Genomic DNA, 21,192 nt, shown 5'->3' on the forward strand with positions numbered 1-21,192 from the left:
GCCCCTTAGATAGGGGATCCGAGAGGATTATGGGTGTGCATTGGTCAATAGCATCTTCTAGCTCCCACTCTGCTGACGCTACTGAGCTTAATGCTGTCACCCCTGCTCGGCAATCGGTGTCTCCTATGCCCATAAGAGACTGTCTGCTCCTGTGGGCCTGTCATCCTCACTCTGTGAAAACATCCCATCACGGACCGTCCATTTCAAATCCATCAGACCAGTGTGTCCAATGATTCCTGCCATCCGCTGTATCCATCTAATCAACCAACCAGAGTATGTGCCTGCTGCATCCAACCTATCTGCCCCTCTCCCATCCAGCCAACTCCCAGCGAGCCAACCAACAAATAGTTGCATTTAGTTTATCCAACATATAAAATCAAGAAATCACCAACTGGATTTAGTGCATCCAATTTATCAATCCAGCCAACCAACCAATTCATTTATCTACTGCGGGGGTTCTTAAACTGGGGGTTGGGACCCCTCAGGGGGTCATGAGGTTATTACATGGGGGGGTCGTGAGTTGCCAGCCTCCACCCCAAACCCCGCTTTGCCTCCAGCATTTATAATGGTGTTAAATAAATTTAAAAGTGTTTTAAATTTATAAGGGGGGGGGTCACACTCTGAGACTTGCGATGTGAAAGGGGTCACCAGTACAAAAGTTTGAGAACCCCTGATCTAGTGCATCCAGTGTATGCAACTAGCCAACCAATGAATGTATCCAGTGCATCCAAACAACCAATGAATGTATCTAGAGCCTGCAATGTAAAAAGCCAGCCAACCAACCAATGAACGTGTTTATTATAGACAACATATCCAGCCAGCCATTCAACAAATGTATTTAGTGTGTCCAATGTAACCAGCCAACTAACAACTCTATTTGGCATATCCTGCCTACCTGCCAACCGATGTATCCAATGCATCCGTGCAGCCAGCTAACCAGCGTATGTAACTAGTACATACCTATTCTCAACCTGTTTACCATGTGGGCTGCATATGCAGCTCTCTGTGTTATGTGGGCCACATTCACACTATAGCTATACTATCTGTTTGGCCCTCAGGATGTGACATGGGCAGGGCCGCCCGGCGGGGGGGGGGGCAAGTGGGGATATTTGCCCCAGGCCCTGGGCTCCGCAGGGGCCCCCACAAGAATGGCTGAGGCTCCCTACCCGACCCCGTCTCTGCCCCTCTCCCGGAGCCTCAGCAATTCCAGGAGCATCCCTGGACAGCTGCAGCGTGGCTCCGGCAGGGCTCCTGAGCTCCGCCCCGCTCAGAGCCGCATGGTAAGGGGGGCGGGGCTGCGAGCTCCTCGCTGAGCTCAGCTCCCTCCACACTCGCAGCCCTGCCCCCTGACCACGCGGCCCTGAGCGGGGCGGAGCTCAGGAGCCCTGCTGGAGCCACACTGCAGGTGTCGAGGGAAGCTGCTGGATGGGCTGAGGCTCCGGGTGAGGGGGGAGCCGGGGGGAAGGGGACAGGGCCGGGGGGGTTGGCTAAGGGGCAGGAAGGCTCAAGGACAATCAGGGCACAGGGAAGGGGCAGAGGTTGGGGGGGCGGTCAGGGAATGGGGGGGTTGGATCATGGGCATTCTGGGGGTCTGTCAGGACTCAGCAGGGGGGTGGATAGGGGTTGGGGAGCAGGGGTGGGGTCCTGGGGTGGTGGTTGGGGGGGGTCTCTGGGGGACGGTGAGGGGACAAGGAGCAGGATGGGTCGGGGATTCTGGGGGGGGTGGGCAGTCAGGGGGCAGGAAGTGGGTGGGGGTCGGATAGGGGGCAGGGCCAGGCTGTCTGGGAGGCACAGCCTTCCTTACCTTAAAGCTCATTCAGCAGTTTGAGGCTTGCAGAAGAGCCAAGCTGTTAGCTTTTCCATTAGGGCTCCCATCCCTTTCACTTCTCAAATGCCAAATTATAGTCTGTATTTAATTTCAGTGCCAGGGAGATTCATGTCAGGGGAGGGGAGCTTCATTTAAAATTAGCCACTGTGGGAGGGATCACATGAGAATATCCTACACCACCTACCTCCTTCCCAACCCTACTAAGGGAGACCCCCCCTTCCCCTGCATTCCCTGAGGCTTCAAAGGGGTTAATTCAGGGGTTCTCAAATTTTTATACTGGTGACCCCTTTCACATAGCAAACCTCTGAGTGCAACCCCCCCTCTTATAAATTAAAAACACTTTATTATATATTTAACACTATTATAAAGCAGGGTTTAAGGTGGAGGCTGACAGCTCGCGACCCCCAGTAATAACCTCGTGACCCCCTGAGGGGTCCTGACCCCCAGTTTGAGAACCTCTGGATTAATTTAATTTTAGCACCCTCTGTCCATTCACATACATGTGCTATTTTGAGCATTTCAGTTTTCACAACATAGGCCCATCCCAGATTCTGGAACAAGCTCAAATGCTCAGTTCGTGGAGTATGTACATAAGCTATACTAAAGACAAACCCACAGTAACTGTCTCCAGTTTGTGAGGGACCCCATGGAGCCAGTCTCTAGGAAACAGCTAAATGCATGGAGGTTAAGTCCATTAATGGCTATTAGCCAGGCTGGGTAAGGAATGGTGTCCCTAGCCTCTGTTTGTCAGAGGATGGAGATGGATGGCAGGAGAGAGATCACTTGATCATTGCCTGTTAGGTTCACTCCCTCTGGGGCACTTGGCATTGGCCATTGTCAGTAGACAGGATACTGGGCTGGATGGACCTTTGGTTTGACCCAGTATGGTTGTTCTTATGTTCTAACCTAAATGAACCCAAAGTTATGGAGACAGATATGAGTCAAGGAAGCCAGCAGAGTATCAGAAACCTGGAAAAATCTCTGAGTGGATGGGCTCAGGCGTTTGGTCACAAGCTGAGGTGGTTCAAAAGTTTTGGATTTTTTTTAAGCAGAATTTTTTTATTGTTTCTTTAAACAATCAAACACAGCAAGCAGCAAATATTTGGCCACACACTTCTGAAACCTCAAACCATAGTCAGGTTTTGGCAGACTAATTTCAGCTTTTCAATTAAAAAAAACACAACAAATTTTGAAGGAAAGCAGACATTGTCCGTGATTTTTTTTCTGCTTTTTAAAAACCCCTAGTTTTCGATCCAGAAAAAGTTTTGACAAAATATTTGTCCAACCCTTTTAATGAGCTTTAGTGCCTTTTAGCACTAGCTGATGCTGAGAACCAGTGATACCTTGTAAAGAAGTTCTCTCAAAACTGGGTTTGTGCTGCGATGCAGAAGGTTTATTTTTCCCAGGGCTGCCTATGGGGGGGGGAAGCAAGTGGGGCAATTTGCCCCAGGCCCTGCAGGGTCCCCCATGAGAATATAGTATTGTATAGTATTGCAAAAAAAATTTAAGGAAGGGGCCTCCGAAATTGCTTTGCCCCGGGCCCCCTGAATCCTCTGGGCGGCCCTGGACACGGGTTGCAGGTGTGTGCTGATTGGGGCACAAGCGGCCCACGGGCTGCGGGTTGAGATCTGCTGATCTTGTGCATCCAGTGTAACTAACCAACCAACCAAGGTCTAAAGTACATCCAACCAACCAATCTGTGTAGCCAGTGCCACAAACCAACCAATGAATGTCCTAAGTACATCCAACCAACCAACCAATCTGTGTAGCCAGTGCCACAAACCAACCAATGAATGTCCTAAGTACATCCAACCAACCAATCTGTGTAGCCAGTGCCACAAACCAACCAATGAATGTCCTAAGTACACCCACCCAACCAGTCAACCAATATGTGTAGCCAGTGCCACAAACCAACCAATGAATGTGCTAAGTACATCCAACCAACCAACCAACCAATCTGTGTAGCCAGTGCCACAAACCAACCAATGAATGTCCTAAGTACATCCAACCAACCAGTCAACCAATATGTGCAGGCAGGTCAACCAATCCACAGTCCCATGTATCCATCCACCAATTGTATTTATCTGTCAAGTGTATCCACTTGAAAACCAATTGTCTCTTCAAGAAGGGGAAAGGTGCACAGCTCAGCCCTGTCTTGTTGTGGCTCCAGTGATTAACCCTCTGTAGAAACCCTAAGATACTCCAGGGTGGGCATGATTCTAAACACTCAGCAGATGGGCCGGCGTCCCAGGGGGAGGATTCATTAGGCTGTTCCCTAAGTGTTGTTTCTGTTGCTTTCCACAATTACCCAGCTGCTTTGGGATTACTTATATCATCATGAATAAACAGGCCCCACCCACCATCCAGCTGGATCTTCTCTCCTCAGATGGTCAACAAAGATGATGACATATCACTCACCATCAGTAAGCTTCAGAGTTAATACACAGCAGAACATGCCACGGGGCTATTGATTCAGGCTGTCAGCAGGTTCAGGGAGATGGCACTGCATTGGGGTCACATTGGGAAGGGCAAATTCTTGCTAATTTGGGGATTGAACCTTCTTCCTGTCTCACCCCTATATGCATCTTTTGAGAGCCTAGATCAATAGCTTCATGGTGCACCTCACTGATGGAGGGGAAGTGGTTAACTCTGAACCCTACTGACTGCAGCTTAAATTTATCCAGCCTGGAAAATTGCCATGAAGCTTTGCAGCACCGCTGCAAAATGATTTGCTTCTGGGAGGATTCCAGCTCTCTGGATTCTTGCAAGTGTGTCTCCCTGCTTCAATAAACATTTGTGAAAGCAAATTTCTAAGCAGAAAACCTTGTCATTTTTCTAACCTCAGTGGGGTGGGGGACCCAGATGTACAGTAGAAATAAGTGGCCGCAATACATGCTTGGGAACACTAGGGGAAGCTCTAGGCTAGAGGCATGTAGGGGCAGCCAGGTGGCGCTGCATGCCCCAAGTGCCGGCCCTCAAACCTCCCATTGGCTGGGAACCCTGGCCAATGGGAGCTGCAGGGACTGCACCTGTGGATGGGGAAGCGTGCAGAGCCGCCTGGCTGGCGCCATGCCTCCGCATAGGAGCCAGAGGGGAGACATGTCACTGCTTCCAGGAGCTGCGGGTGTGGCACCTGCAGAAAGGGCAGCACGCAGAGCCACCTTGCTGGGTGTCCGCATAGGAGCTGGAGAGGGGTCATGCTGCTGTTTCCGGGAGCTGCTTGAGGTATGCGCCACCAGGAGCCTGCACCCCTCCCCTCCTGGGCCGCAACCCCCTGCCCCAGCCCCGATCCCCCTCCCACCCTCGGATCCCCTCAGTCCCAGCCCAGAGCTCCCTCCTGTACCCCAAACCCCCTCATCCCCAGCCCCACCCCAGAGCCCGCACCCCAAGCCAGAGCCCTCATCCCCTCCTGCACCCCAACCCCGAATTTCATGAGTATTCATGGCCCGCCACACAACTTTCATATGTGGCCCTCAGACCAAAAAATTTGCCCACATCTGAGCTAAATGCATCCTGCAGGTCAGTTCTGACAGTGCATGGAAGGTGTTAGCAGAGGGTGGGGAGCGGCTCTGAGTTTACCTCGATTTCAGTAAGGCATTTGATACGGTTCCACATGGGGAATTATTAGTTAAATTGGAAAAGATGGGGATCAATATGAAAACTGAAAGGTGCATAAGGAACTGGTTAAAGGGGAGACTACAACAGGTCGTACTGAAAGGTGAACGAACTGTCAGGCTGGAAGGAGGTTACTAGTGGAGTTCCTCAGGGATCAGTTTTGGGACCAATCTTATTTAATCTCTTTATTACTGACCTTGGCACAAAAAGCGGGAATGTGCTAATAAAGTTTGCAGATGACACATAGCTAGGAGGTATTGCCAATACAGAGAAGGACCGGGATATCATACAGGAAGATCTGGATGACCTTGTAAACTGGAGTAATAGTAACAGGATGAAATTTAACAGTGAAAAGTGCAAGGTCATGCATTTAGGGATTAACAACAAGAATTTTAGTTATAAATTGGGGACACATCAGTTGGAAGTAAGAGAGGAGGAGAAGGACCTCGGAGTATTGGTTGATCATAGGATGACTATGAGCCGCCAATGTGATATGGCCGTTAAAAAAGCTAATGCAGTTTTAGGATGCATCAGGCGAGGTATTTCCAGCAAAGATAAGCAGCTGTTAGTACCGTTATACAAGGCACTGGTGAGGCCTCATCTGGAATCCTGGGTGCAGTTCTGGTCTCCCATGTTTAAGAAGGATGAATTCAAGCTGGAACAGGTTCAGAGACGGGCTACTAGGATGATCCGAGGAATGGAAAACCTGTCTTATGAAAGGAGACTCAAAGAGCTTGGCTTGTTTAGCCTAACCAAAAGAAGGTTGAGGGGGGATATGATTACTCTTTATAAATATATCAGAGGGATAAATACCAGGGAGGGAGAGGAATTATTTAAGCTCAGTACCAATGTGGACACAAGAACAAATGGATATAAACTGGACACTAGGAAGTTTAGACTTGAAATTAGATGAAGGTTTCTAACCATTGGAGGAGTGAAGTTCTGGAACAGCCTTCCAAGGAGAGTAGTGGGAGCAAAAGAAATATCTGGCTTCAAGACTAAGCTTGATAAGTTTATGGAGGGGATGGTATGATGGGATAGCCTAATTGTGGCAATTAATTTGGCAATTGATCTTTGATTATCAGCAGGTAAGTATGTCCAGTGGTCTGTGATGGGATATTAGATGGGTGGGATCTGAGTTACTACAGAGAATTCTTTCCTGGGTGTCTGGCTGGTGAGTCTTGCCCACATGCTCAGGGTTTAACTGATCACCATATTTGGGGTCGGGAAGGAATTTTCCTCCACGGCAGATTGGCAGAGGCCCTGGAGGTTTTTCGCCTTCCTCTGCAGCGTGGGGCACGGGTCACTTGCGGGAGGATTCTCTGCAGCTTGAGGTCTTCAAACTATAATTTGAGGACTTCAATAACTCAGAGATAGGTTAGGGGTTTGTTACAGGAGTGGGTGGGTGAGATTGCATGGCCTGCATTGTGCAGGAGGTCAGACTAGACGATCATAATGGTCCCTTCTGACCTTAAAGTCTATGAGTTCCTGACCTGCCCCAGGAATGAAGGCCGGGGTCATAGTGCACAGCCTGAGAGATGGGGCAGCTCTGGAGAGCCGGTGGGAGTGCAGTTGAGACGCATGGCGGACGGAAGAGGATCTTTCCACAGCCTCCTCCCACCCCACCACACAACCAGTGGCTTCAGAGCAAGCCCCTTCAGGGTACATGGTCCTAGCTGGCATGGCCCCCCTCCATCCTGCTGCCCCCTGGTCCTCCCCCTCCCCTGGTGCCTTCGCGCTGGGAGACAAGGAGCATAAATCACCTAGTTTCTGCAGTGCCCAGGGCACTGGTAGGGGGCAGAGCAGAGATCAGAGAGCGGGGGCAGATCAAGGACATGGCGACACTTACGAGACACAAGGGCCAACACAGGTGTCTCATAGCTTGAACCACGGGCCAGTCGTGGTGGTGGAAGGGGATGCAAAAATTCATCCCAGAGCCCAGATCGGGAAACAGGGAGCCACAAAGGCTGGGCCAGGATGGGGCTGGGAGACAGGCGATCCCGGTGCAGCATGGTCCCACCTGCAAGCTACCTCTGCTCCGAGGGAGGTGCAAACTGAGGCCGAATGCTAAGGTCACGGAGCCCAGGTCGGGAAACTGGGAGCCACGCGGCCCAGACCGGTACAGAGCTGGGACGTAGCCCATCCCGGAGCTGGGAAGCAGTCGGGTGGAATCATGGAGCAGAGGCCAGGAGAAAAGGGGGCCTGGGGGACGTGGCAGAACGGGGACCGGATTCCCGTAGCCCCTCCCCTAGAGTCATGGCCCCCCCTGCCTGGCACATGTAGCCCCTGTGACTCTAGCCGTAGCGTCGGGCAGCGCTAGAGACGCACACCTCAGTCTCTAGAGGCAGGAAGAACAGTTCTGACCACAGGCTTCCCCCCGCCCCTCGCTGCAGCTGCTCGGCGCTGGGACAGGGTGTGAGCGCCTGTGACGTCAGTGACGAGGGCGTGGGGGGAGACCTCAGAGCTCCGTGCCACTCCTGCCGCTCCAGTCAGAGCTGCGTCTCCATCCAAGCCTGGACCTTTCTCACCGGCCCTGCCAGCCCCAGGACAATCACCCCCAGCAGGTGAGTGAATGGTTGGGGGGGGGGGTAGAATCTCTGGGTTCCCAGGCCCCTCCTGGAGCTCTGGACAAAACCCAGGAGTCCTGGCTCCCAGGTCCTCCCTCCTCCCCTGCTCTAACCCACTTGACTCCCCTCCAACAGCCAGGATGAGAACCCCCGTGTCCTGACTCCCAACCCCCATTCCCCCCAAACATCAAGCCTTTCTCATTAGCACTAACTGGGGATGTGGAAAGCTTCACTCAGATCTGTCAAATCGTTTCTTTCTACCCGCTCTAGACCCCAGAGAAAGGAAGAGTTTGAGATGTGAAGACGTTCTATCTCTCTATCTCTCTATCTCACTATCCATCCCCATACACCCCATCTATCTAATCATCTTATATGATTCTGTTTATCATACTGAAAGGATCTTGAAAATTGATTGGCACCAGCAGAGCTGTGGGGGGAACCCAGTTCTGTGATAGTAGGGGCAGCAGCTTGGGATTGATGGGCACCAGCAGAGCTGTGGGGTGGGAGGGGCCCAGTTCTGCATTAGCAGGGGCTGCGGGTTGGGGTTGAAGGGTACCAGCTGAGCTGTGGGGGGGCGGAACCCAGTTCTGCATTAGCAGGGGGCTGCGGGTTGGGGTTGAAGGGTACCAGCTGAGCTGGTTGCAGGGAGCCCAGGGCAGGGAGAGCAGGGGGCCGTGGGTCAAAATTCCTCTTTAATGTCTTTTCTTTCCACGGGTCAGAGCTCCCGCCTGTGTGTGATGAGTGGAAACACACAGACACAAGCTGGGGTGACACTCCACCCCCACACCTCTCCAGCTTCACTCTGAGTTTCTGTTTCATGTTCTGAGACATCCTGTGCCAGAGAGATATTCACACCTTCAACGTCAGCCCCTGCGACCCACAAACAGCATGTCAGGGGCATAGTCCCGCCCTCTGGTACAGAGTATGGGGAGGGGCAAGATACGGGACTAGATAGGCCCATGGGTCTGATCCAGGGTGGTGGGGGTGGGGGGCAGGATAGCGGGCTAGCTGAACCCGTGGGTCTAAACTAACCGCAGTGCGCCTAAAAGAAAAGTGTTAACTCTGGATATAGGAGATGTGCAAGGCACCCAGACTCCCAATTTCACTGGTATTTGGGCCCTGCTTTGAGGAGCTCAGTGTGAATGTAATTTTAACAGCGTGTTAACCTGTGGAACTGCCATCCACAGGATTGTTGTTAATGCAGAATCTCTCCGTGATTTTCCCTGCAGGGTCATTCAGAGACTGACATCCCCTCTCGACCATGCGCAGACCCATCTCCTTCTTCCCCCTCCTCCTCATTCTCCTCCCTGGGGTCTCCACTCATTGTCACACGGCCACAGCTGAGGAGTGTGAGGAGCACACGGCTTTTGTTCCCGGGCACAATCTCGCAGGAGAGGGCATCGACGTGACCACGCTGGGTAGGAAAGGGGCCTACTTGGTGGACAGCGGCCGCTGGCAGCGCCAGGATGGGACCTGCACCCTGTGTCTGAACTCACTGCTGGAGGGGCAGCTGCAGAGGCTGCCGCTGGCCGCGGCAGACTGGCGGGAGAAGGTCTCATGCCGCAGGAAGCTCTCCAGCACTGTGAAGGAGTCGGCCCTGGGCATGGTCCGTGCGGCGGGCGCCGTGGTACAGAATGACTGGAAGGTGGGGCTGGAGGTGGAGGTGAAGCCCAGCGCCAACACCCAGGTGACGCTGGCCGGCTCGCACTCCAAACTGGCAGAGTTCAGCACGGAGAAGTCTCAGCAAGACAAGTACAGCTTCACCAGCCACGAGGTGTCCTGCGCATACTATACGTAAGGGGCAGGGGAGGGGCAGGAGGGGGAGGGAGACTAGAGGTAGGGGTTAGCGTGAAGATTAGAGGTTGTGTGCTGGGTGCCGGTGAAGGCTGAGGGTGAGGGGCACGGTCAGGGGTTGGTTGTTCCTGAAGGCTGACGGTGAGGGGGAATGTCAGGGTGTGACAGCTTGGGTCAAAGAGACCCCCTTGGGCCTGCCACCTGATGTGCCGAGACTACTTCTAAGCCTGTTTTCCCTGGCACCTTGGGACGCCAGTACCCTGCCTGGTTGAGCCAGACACGTCTGGTCTGAACCACGAGCCCCACAAGCTGCAGGCTTAACTGAAAACGGCTTAAGAAGTGCTCCTGTCTCTAGCACCCAGACACCCAGCTCCCAATGGGATCCAAACCCCAAATAATTCCATTTTACTCTGTATAAAGCTTATACAGGGTAAACTCATAAATTGTCCGCCCTCTATCAAACTGATAGAGAGATATGCACAGCTGTTTGCTCCCCCAGGTATAAATTAGTTGCTCTGGGTTAATTAAGAAGCAGAGTGATTTTATTAAATATAAAAAGTAGGATTTAAGTGATTCCAAGTAATAACAGACAGAACAAAGTAAATTACCAATCAAAATAAAACAAAAACACGCAAGTCTAAGCCTAATAAAGTAGGAAACTAAATGCAGGTAAATCTCACCCTCAGAGATATTCCAATAAGCTTATTTCACAGTGTGATGGGGTTGGGACTCACCACCGCAGCGCCTCCCGCTGGTTACTCCAGGAATTAGCTCAGTCCAGTGGAGCATCCTCTCCTGGTAGGGTCCCGCCCGTTGTTTCACCCTCGGTTGGCATCTGAGCCCGTGTCATTCTCCTGCTCGCAGCATCCTCTTCCGGACCACTGCCCTCCTGCAATGCCCCTTAGTCCATCCACACCCCCTTCCGGGGGGGGGGGGTCAATCAGCTGCCTCTCTGGACCCTGGCCGATGTGAGCAACTGCACCCCCAAAGTCACACCCCTCTTGGCAGGGGGTTGGTGCAGCCCTAGACGGCCCCACTCTCGTCGGCCGGGTGTAAGGCCAGGGAGAAGGGGGGGACCCCGGCCCGCCCACTACTCTGGGTCCCAACCCAGGGACCCTCTAGTGGCAGCTTCCCTGCCCTCCTTCTCTCCCTCCATCTGTCCCTGTGCCGCTTCCCCTTCGGCCCCTCGCACCCACTAGGCCCTTCCCCTCAGGGCCTGCAGCCTGGCAGACACCGGGCTGGAGTTCCCTTCTGCTCCCCTGGGCCTGCCCAGCGCTGTGCCCTGCTGTCCCAGGTACTAGGCTCCCAGGTCTGGAGCCAGACCTTCCCCTCTCGAAGGCCTGGGACAGACTGCCTGCTCCCTTCCTGGGCATCCTTCTTATAGGGCTGAGCCTGGCCCTGATTGGCTGTCTCCAGTCTGGGCCCTGATTGGCTCCCAGTAAGCCCTTTTCTTATTGGCTGCCTGTCTGTGCAGGCCCACTGGCCTGCTGCAGCCTAAATTCTCAAGGAGTGGGGCAAGTGCCCCACTACACACAGACTAGACTCCTTCCTAGTCTGGGTCCAGCGATCACTCACACCCCTGTAGTTACTGTCCTTCGTTCCAGGTTCTTTCAGGCAGCTCCTTGGGGAGGAGAGGCTCTCTTGTGAGCCAGCCGAAGACAAAACGGAGGGGTTTTCAGGGCCTTTTATCTTCTCTCTCTTGTGGGTGGAAACTCCTTTGTTCTCCTGTGCAAAATCACAACAACAAGATGGAGTCTGTGGCCACCTGGGCAAGTCACATGTCTATGGATGATTCAGCTTTTTCAGGCCTATGCCATTGTTTTCATGTTAGTTTGAATGTTCTCAGGGAAGCTCAGATGTGGATTGGCATCTCCCAAAGTCCATTGTTAGATAAGTACTCCCAACTACTTGAATAACCCCTTCACACTATATTGACTAAATCTGCCTTACGTACTTCCTATTGCAAACACTTTAAATACAAGCATAGAGCCAACACTCATAACTTCAGATATAAAAATGATACATGCATACAAATAGGATGAATACATTCAGTAGATCATAACCTTTGCAAAGATACGTTACATGGCATATCTAGCATAAAACATATTCCAGTTATGTCATATTTACACTCATAAGCATAGTTCTATAAAGCATTATTGGGTGCAGTGTCACACAGGGGTTGGTGCTGGTGAAGGCTGGGGGTGAGGAGGAAGGACAGGGAGTGGTGCTGATGAAGGATGGGGGTGAGGGAGAAGGTGAGCAATTGGGTCTCAGTGAAGGCTGAGATTGAGGGGCAAGGTCAGGGTTGGGTGTGGGTGAAGGCTGGGGGTGAGGGTGAAGGTCAGTCATTGGTTGCTTGTGAAGTCTCAGTTGAGAGTGATTAGTAGAAGTTCCAGAGATTGATTCCCCTCACTACTGAAAACGTATACCTTATTTTCACTCTTAATTTGTGTAGCTTCAACCTCCAGCCATTGGATCTTGTTACATGGTTATTACTCAAACCGTCTTGGTATGACACAAATGTGTGGATGTAGCAACAAAGCATTTACAAATACACATCAGCCTTGGCCATCTTTAAGCATGTAAGGAATAGGAAGATTATCAGCAGGAAACATAAGTGTTAGACCAATCTTCTGGAGAACATTTCCCAACCATCTATGTTCTCCTTCAAGCCGAGCCAACAAAGATAGGTCCGTGGTGCAAGCTTTTTAAAGGTTTTTATTTTAATAGGGACTTTCCTAGATTCCCTTGTGGGGTAGTTTGACACCAAGTTTTTTCTTGCAAAGTTTCTGGTTAAAGAAATCTTCACTTTGAGGAGATTGTTTGTGGCTCTCCATAGCATAGTCACAGATAACATACTTGCTGGCTAGTTTACCCATGGAGCAAAAGACTTTTAGATCTACAATCTGCCACTGAGCACGTTTACGACCAGCACTTAAAGATTTATATCAACTCTCCTATGCAGAGCACGAACCCTCAAAGTACTGACACCAGCCAACCGGCCCTATGAAGCAAGCTGGGCTCAGTTTGGCCTGTGATTTAGGAGCTAGCCCTCAGTTGATGAGCTGGCAAGATCAGAGCTAGTTAGTAAAACCTGCTGGGTGTCCTGGGGCTTGATTAGGAGGACTGACCCCAGCTGTGGTGGTCAAGCAGGGAGGACACTACTTAAACAGAGCTGGGAACCTAGTGGAAGCAGAGACCCAAGACAGAGGAACAAGGTGAGTTCCTGATGAGGAGGAATATCCAGTTGTTTGGAAGTGGCAGTGGCCAGAAAGCAGAGCTGTAGGTTACCTCCTGGAGAGGAGAGGAGAGGAGCCCTGAGCCAGGGGCGGTGAGAACCCAGATGTGATAGGACTGGAGCCCATGAAAGCCAGAAGGTTAGTTTAAGTGGTACTTGGACACCCAGCAGGAAAAAGTCCAGTGTGGGTCAGTACCCAGACAAGGGGGATGAACTGAGTCCCCTAGAGCTGAACCCTGCCAGGGGACTTGTCCGGAGAGTTGAGACACAGAAGACCCAGCGAGGGTGTCCGGGGAAGAGACCAGCTGGGATATATCACTGCAGCTGAGACAGTAGCCTCCAGAGGCAAAGTCCCCTGCAATGCCGTGCCCAGGCATGAGGGGGCGCCCTCAAGGTGAGGGTGCACGTTTGCAGAAATGTACTTACTTCTTTCACAAGGTAGACTAACCGCAAATAGTCTAAGCCACCAGGAACGACTAGGAAAGGACTAGCTAATAAAACAGAAAATATCTCAATGCCACTATATAAATCCATGGTAGGCCCATGCTGTGTGCAGTTGTGGTTGCCCCATCTCAAAAAAGATTTCTTACAAATGGAAACGGTCCAGAGGTATGGAACCGCTTCCATAGGAGGAAAGATTAAAAAGACCGTTCAGCTCAGAAAAGAGACGACTGAAGGGAGATAGGACAGAGGCCTATAAAATTATGACTGGTCTGGAGAAAGTGAATGGGGAAGGGTTATTTACCCCTTCACATAATACAAGAACCAGGGGTCACCCGTGGAAATTAATAGGCAGCAGGTTTCAAACAAACAAAAGGAAGTACTTCTTCACACAACGCACAGTCAACCTGTGGAACTCGTTGCCGGGGCATGTTGTGAAGGCCGAGAAGCAGGAGGCCACAACAAGCGGGAGAATGCTCAGACTCTGGTTTGGTGAGGCCTGGGAAGACAAAGTGAAAACTTGGTTGTGTGGACTTTTGCACGGACTTGAAACTGTATTTTGAATGTTTGTTCATTGACAACCAGAGGAGGGATAGGAATGGACAGAGGTGCTCATTGAGTTTCTTGAACTGTCCCAGAGGGAAAACCGAGTCAGGCTGCCAGGCGCATGATTGTAGGCCATGGGGGGAGGGGGGAGTTACAAGCAATGAGATCACAAGCGTATAATATACATTATTATGTTCTCCAAGCGTCCTGTGTAACCTGTGTAAAAATAATTGAATCTCGTGTCAGTTCAGTAAAGATGCAGGCAAGATACAAGACTAAACTACCATGGGAAGCAAACTTTTGGTCATGAGCTCTTCAGTCTAGCAGAGAAAGGTCTAACATGATCCTGTGGCTGGAAGTTGAAGATAGACAAATTCAGATGGGAAATAAGGTGTGATTTTTGTAACAGTGACAGGCTTAATCACTGGAACGATTTACCAAGGGCTGTGGTGGATTCTCCATCATGGCCAATTTTTAAATCGAGATGGATGTTTTTTCTTAGGCACTGGTTCAAACGGGAATTCATTCAGGGCAGTTCTCTAGCCTGTGTTATCCAGGAGGTCAGACTAGATGACCAGAATGGGCCCTTCTGGACTTAGAGCCTTTGGATCTATAATACTGAGATCTACCCCCACAAAAGACCAATGTCCAACGGTACGTCACATGGTGGCCATTTCTCTCTCCCAGGTTCCGCATTACCCACAAACCTCCGCTCACCAGCCATTTCACCCGGGCCTTGAGGGACCTCCCGGAGGATTACACCCGCAGCTCACGCCTCGAGTACCGTCAGCTGATCAACACCTACGGCACCCACTACGTGTCCCAGCTGCAGCTGGGGGGCCGAGTGCGGGACGTGACGGCTGTGAGGGTCTGCGAGGCGGCGCTGGACGGGGTGACGGCTGACGAGGTCAAGGACTGTCTGAGCCTGGAGGCCTCCGTCAGCATCGGGGGCGGGAAGGGCAAGGCCGAGGCGGCCTTCAGCCAGTGTGAGGAGCAGAAGAAGAAGCAGAACTTCAAGCGGAGCTTCCATGAGACCTACAGCGAGCGTCACATTGAGGTGACGGGCGGCAACAGCCACACCGACCTGCTGTTCTCTGAGGGGCAGGATGCCGAGGTTTTCTCGGCCTGGATGGAGAGCCTCAAAGCCAGCCCTGGCCTGGTGTCCTACTCGCTGCACCCCATCCACACCTTGGTGAGGCAGAGCAACCCCAAGCGGGAGGCGCTGAGGCAGGCGGTGAGCGAGTATGTCACCGAGAGGGCCCTGTGGAGGAATTGCACCCACAGCTGCCCCCCGGGGACCCGGCGCAGCGCCCATGACTCCTGCTCCTGCGTCTGCCCCGGGGACGGCTCCACCAACACCATGTGCTGCTCGCGGGAGCGCGGCCTGGGGAAACTGACGGTGACGGTGGAGCGGGCCAGCGGCCTGTGGGGCGACTACACCAGCGGCACCGACGCCTACATCAAGGTCTCCTTCCAGGACCGGGAGGTGCGGACGGCAACCGTGTGGAACACCGACAACCCGGTCTGGGGCGTCCACCTGGACCTGGGGCACGTGCGGGTGGCGGAGACCAGCCAGCTCCGCCTCCAGGTCTGGGACGAGGACAACAAGTACGACGACGACCTGCTGGGGACGTGCGACGAGCCGCTGCGCTCTGGAGAGGGTCGCCTGCGGGTCTGCTACCTGAACCACGGCCGGCTGGACTTCCGGTACAGCCTGGTGTGTGGTCCCAGCCTGGGCGGGCCCCACTGCTTGGACTACATCCCCCAGGGCCCTGGGAACTACAGAGCGGCCCAGGGTTAGCTCAGAGGGACGTTCCAGGACAAGCAATTCGCCCCACCTCGCCCCTGCAGCCAGGGGTCTTCCCTCTCCCCCAGGGGCCATCTGCTGTGACCTCATTTCGCCAGCAGCTGGGTGGGCTCTGTCTCACGGGGGGTGACGGGGCTCAGCGGGTGGCAATGGAGGGGTGAGAGCGTGAGCTTCTCACACCATAAAGAAAATGGAGAGCTGACTCAGCCGCCCTGGTGTGTCGCTGTGCAAATCCCCTGCCCTAGCCCTGGGCCCTCAGCTCCCCACTGACCCCCGAGCCCCTCCTTCTCCCCCTATTCTACCCCCAGTGCCCCTCCCCCATTTCTTCCCCCACTCCCTACTGGCCCTCCCACCCCAAGGGTGACCAGATGTCCCGATTTTATAGGGACAGTCCCAATTCTTGGGTCTTTTTCTTATATAGGCTCCTATTACCCCCCCCACCCCGTCCCGATTTTTCACATTTGCTGTCTGGTCACCCTACCCCCCCCCACCCATTAAAAATTCCTTCCTGAACCCCAGATCCCAGCCCACAAATGGGGGGCAAGGAGACAGGTTTGCCCCCCCCCAATCTCAGCACACACTCGAGGATGGGGGAGACTCAGGTCCCCCCAGTTCTTGGCACACACATGGGGGTGGGGGGCTCGGGTCCCCCCAGTTCTTGGCACACACATGGGGGTGGGAGGAGAGGGCTCCGGTCGCCCCAGTTCTTGGCGCACACACACGGGGGTGGGGGGGCTCGGGTCCCCCCAGTTCTTGGCACACACATGGGGGTGGGGGGCTCGGGTCCCCCCAGTTCTTGGCGCACACACATGGGGGTGGGGGGCTCGGGTCCCCCCAGTTCTTGGCACACGCACGGGGGTGGGGGGCTCGGGTCCCCCCAGTTCTTGGCACACACATGGGGGTGCGGGGGCTCGGGTCCCCCCAGTTCTTGGCGCACACACATGGGGGTGGGGGGCTCGGGTCCCCCCAGTTCTTGGCACACACATGGGGTGGGGGGCTCGGGTCCCCCCTGTTCTTGGCACACACATGGGGGTGGGGAGAGGGGCTCAGCTGCCCACAGATTCTGCCACAAGCACGTATAGGGCGGGCTCCCGCCCCAGCCCCGATCTTGGCACTGCCGGGGGGAGGTGGGGGGCGGCCGGGAGAAAGGCTCAGCCCCGCCCCGTGTCTAAACCCTCCCACTCTCCCCACCCCTTGCTCAGTGTCCCCGCCCCCGCCCCTCCCCATAGCCCCGCCCCCTCCCCTGGGGGCGGCTTGGCCGGGTGTCATTCCCTTGCGCCCCCCCCCCCCCCCCCCCCCGGCTGGGCCCGCCCCTGCCCCCGCCCGCTGACGTTGCCCCGAAATAAAATCCAAGCCTTTGGCTGAAGCAGCCGCGAGTCAGATGCTTTGGTGTCGTGCTCGGATTTCTGCCACCCGCGGGGCTGGAGCTGCCCTTGCCGGGGTCCAGGGCGGGGGCCACAGCACTGCCCCCGGGGGGTGCCCCAGCGCCCACAAATACAGCCCGGCTCCCCAGCAAGTTCTTGGCTTTGAATAGAACCCAGGAGTCCTGGCTCCCAGCTCCCCCGCTCTAACCACTCAACCCCACTCCCCTCCCAGAGCCAGGGAGAGAACCCAGGAGTCCTGGCTCCCAGCTCCCCCACTCTAACCACTCAACCCCACTTCCCTCCCAGCACCAGGGAGAGAACCACGGAGTCCTGGCTCCCAGCTGCCCCGCTCTAACCACTCAACCCCACTCCCCTCCCGGAGCTGGGGAGAGAACCCAGGAGTCCTGGCTCCCAGCTCCCCCGCTCTAACCACTCAACCCCACTTCCCTCCCAGCACCAGGGAGAGAACCACGGAGTCCTGGCTCCCAGCTGCCCCTCCTCTAACCACTCAACCCCACTCCCCTCCCAGAGCTGGGGAGAGAACCCAGGAGTCCTGGCTCCCAGCCCCTAGACTCCACTTTGGATTGACACTGGGATCAAGATCCAGCCATCTCCCCCTCGCTCCAGTCCAGGGAAAGTCCCTCTTTCTCCCAGCGCTAACATCTGTGCCTGGCATGGGTGGAGCGGCCCCTGGAAACTCCGCGGCTCCCATACAGGCTGGAGCGGGCAGCTCCGGGAGTCACTCGGCACTGGGAGCCGCGGGGGCAGGCAGCAGCCAGTGGCCAGGGAACGTGCCCCGATCCCCAGCTGGGAGCCCTACGCTTTGCTCGCCCAGGTAACCTGTGGGCAGGGAGCCCAGGGGGACGGGATGGGCAGGGGGGCCAGAGGGAGGGAGTGGCTGGTATGCAGGGGTCTGTGTGGGTGGGTGGGTGGGGGAGCATCGTACCCCAGTGCCCATGCTGGTGCTTCCCAGGGCTCTCTGGGTGGCTGTTCCGTGGTGCCCCGCTCCAGAGGTGGCTGCATCCCGGAGCTGGGCGAGCTGTCCCTGTGCAGTGTTGTGTGTGCGGCTATTATTCAACTGCCCCACTCCAGAGCTGGCTGCATCTCAGTATCGAGCGAGGGATCCTGGCACATACAGCAATTTAGGATGTAAGATGTGAAGGGATGTCAGGACAAGGGCATCTGTCCATCTGTCTCTCTGTCCCTGTTGCCCCCTGCTGGAGGGAATCAGGTGCTCTGTGTGTGGGGGGGGGGGGGGAGAGAGAGAGAGAGAGACCAATGTGAACTACCCCCTCCCCCGCATGTGTCTCACGTCCCCTACTACACACAACTAAACCCAGTGCACCCTAGCGGACAGAATCAGAACTGCCAGCCTGTGTGTGTCATAGCCCCTATACTGTTCACACCCAGCAGCAATTCTCCTTTAGGTTCGGAGGGCAAGATGGGGCAGGTTACAGCATAGATGTGTTGCAGATGTCTCATCTCAGATATACGGAGGGTTGTAGCAGCATGGAGGCTGCTGTGATGCTGTTAGGATGTGATGTGCCTGTGGAACTGCCTGCCACTGGATTGTAGTTAATGAAGGCTCTCTCTGTTCTCTCCCTCCAGGGAGGATCAGAGACCAGGTGAGGGATCCTATCACACTAGCCATGCCCAGATCCGGTGCCTTCATCCCTCTCCTCCTCCTGTTCCTTCTCCAGGGGGTCTCCCCCTACTGCTACACGGGCAAAGCTGAGGTGTGCGATGAGAACATGGCCTTTGTGCCTGCACACAACCTGGTGGGGGAGGGCATCGACATCACCACGCTGGAGTGGACAGGGGCCTACCTGGTGGACACCAGCTTATGGCGCGGCCCAAACGGCACCTGCAGCCTGTGCCGGAACCCGCTGCAGGGGGGGCAGCTGCAGAGGGTGCCTCTGCCTGTGGTCGACTGGAGGGTCCACAGCTGGTGCAACCGGGACCTCAGCAGCTCGGTGGCAGAGTCAGCCGTGGACGTGGCCCGGGCAATAGCATCGGATGTGAAAAATGACTGGAAGTTGGAGCTGGGGCTGCCGGATGAGTCCCCAGTCCTGGCCCTGGGGGGGTCCCAATCCCGGCTCGCGGGTTATGCCTACCAGAAGGAGCTGCAGGACAAGTACATGTTCATACGCCACGAGGTGTCTTGTGTGTATTACAGGTGAGAATCCCCTGCAGCGCCCCCTGCTGGCCCCTGCCCTGCTCCCCGCAGCCCAATGCCCCCTGCTGGGCCCCCACCCTGCTCCCTGCAGCCCAGTGCCCCCTGCTGGCCCCTGCCTGCTCCCCGCAGCCCAATGCCCCCTGCTGGCCACCTGCCCTGCTCCCCGCAGCACAGCGCCCCCTGCTGGCCCCCACCCTGCTCCCCGCAGCACAGCGCCCCTGCTGTCCCCTGCCCTGCTCCCCGCAGCCCAATGCCCCCTGCTGGCCCCTGCCCTGCTCCCCGCAGCCCAATGCCCCCTGCTGGGCCCCCACCCTGCTCCCTGCAGCCCAGTGCCCCCTGCTGGTCCCTGCCTGCTCCCCGCAGCCCAATGCCCCCTGCTGGCCCCCATCCTGCTCCCTGCAGCACAGCGCCCCCTGCTGGCCCCCGCCCTGCTCCCCGCAGCACAGTGCCCCCTGCTGGCCCCTGCCCTGCTCCCTGCAGCACAGCACCTCCAGCACTGCATTGAGGCGATAAGGTTAGCACTGACTGCTAGGGATGCCACAGAGTGGACACCGGGGAAGGTGGGGCTACTTTTTCAAGGGGAAAGGTGCCAGGGATCTCTCTGGTTGGCTCCTAACTCCTCTTTCCCCTCTGGCCAGGTTGAGGCTCCCCCAAGACCCCCCACTGACGCCCCACTTCTCCCAGGCCCTGAGCCGCCTCCCACCCAGCTACGACTCAGCAGCATACCAGCCCCTCCTGGCCACGTACGGCACCCACTACGTTAGCCAGGCAGCACTGGGGGGGCGCGTGCGGCAGCTGACGGCCGCCCAGACCTGCCGGGCGGTATTGGACGAGCTGACGGCTTCCGACATCAAGGAGTGCCTGGCCTCGCAGTTCTCACTGAACCTGGGCTTGAGGTCACTTTCCTCAAACTCTAAGTGCCGTGAGGGGAGCAGCCGCTGGCACAAGTGGCGCTCCCAGGCGGCCTACATGGAGCACCGCGCCGAGGTGACGGGCGGCCACGGCCACGCCGACCTGCTCTTCTCCAGCAAGCAAGACGCTGGGGTCTTCTCGGCTTGGATGGAGAGCCTCAAAACCAGCCCCGGCCTGGTCTCCTACTCCCTGACGCCCATCCACACCTTGGTGGAGCCAGACGACCCCAGGCGGGAGGCGCTGAGGCAGGCAGTGAAGGAGTACGTGGCTGAGCGGGGACGGAGGAGGAGTTGCCCTCGAAGCTGCCCAGAGGGGGGCCAGGCCGACCCCTGGGACCCCTGCAAATGCTACTGCTACGGCAACCCCCTCACCAACTCCATGTGCTGCTCACTCCAGCGGGGCATGGCCCGGCTGAAGGTCCATGTGCTGCGGGCCAAAGACCTGTGGGGGGACCCCACGTCCGACACCGACGCCTACGTCAGGTTCTTGTTCCAAGGCCGACGGCTGCGGACGGGCTCCATTGAGGAAGATAACGACCCCATCTGGTTCAAAGACCTGGACTTTGGGCCGGTGACGCTGCCGGCGCTGCCCAAAATGGAAACAGAAGTGTGGGACAGTGACCCATGGGACGATGACCTCCTAGGCCGCTGCTACACTTACCTTGAGGTTGGCAGGGATGTCAGGCATATCTGCCACCTCGCACATGGCCACTTGCAGTTTTCCTACACACTGGAGTGCGGGCCCAACCTGGGGGGCACCAATTGCCATGAGTACGTGCCTGCGAGAGGCTGAGGGGAGAGAACCCAGGAGTCCTGACTCCCAGCCCCCCTGCTTTAACCCCACTACTCCCCACTCCCCTCCCTGATCTGGGGAGAGAACCCAGGAGTCCTGACTCCCAGCCCCC

General features: G+C 55.6%; 2 protein-coding genes across 2 annotated transcripts; both read left to right on the forward strand.

The window, feature by feature from the left end:
• Nucleotides 1–9,271: 9,271 nt before the first annotated feature.
• LOC123369766 (perforin-1-like) lies at nucleotides 9,272–15,985 on the forward strand. The gene is made up of 2 exons (XM_045015712.1): nucleotides 9,272–9,804; nucleotides 14,717–15,985. The coding sequence occupies exons 1-2, from the start codon at nucleotides 9,272–9,274 to the stop codon at nucleotides 15,828–15,830; spliced, it is 1,647 nt and encodes a 548-aa protein (XP_044871647.1). The 3' UTR covers nucleotides 15,831–15,985.
• A 2,864-nt stretch (nucleotides 15,986–18,849) lies between these two features.
• LOC123369768 (perforin-1-like) lies at nucleotides 18,850–21,192 on the forward strand. Its single transcript, XM_045015714.1, has 2 exons — nucleotides 18,850–19,376; nucleotides 20,015–21,192. The coding sequence occupies exons 1-2, from the start codon at nucleotides 18,850–18,852 to the stop codon at nucleotides 21,078–21,080; spliced, it is 1,593 nt and encodes a 530-aa protein (XP_044871649.1). The 3' UTR covers nucleotides 21,081–21,192.

The sequence above is a fragment of the Mauremys mutica genome, chromosome 4, assembly GCF_020497125.1.
Source record: "Mauremys mutica isolate MM-2020 ecotype Southern chromosome 4, ASM2049712v1, whole genome shotgun sequence".
NCBI lineage: Eukaryota > Metazoa > Chordata > Testudines > Geoemydidae > Mauremys > Mauremys mutica.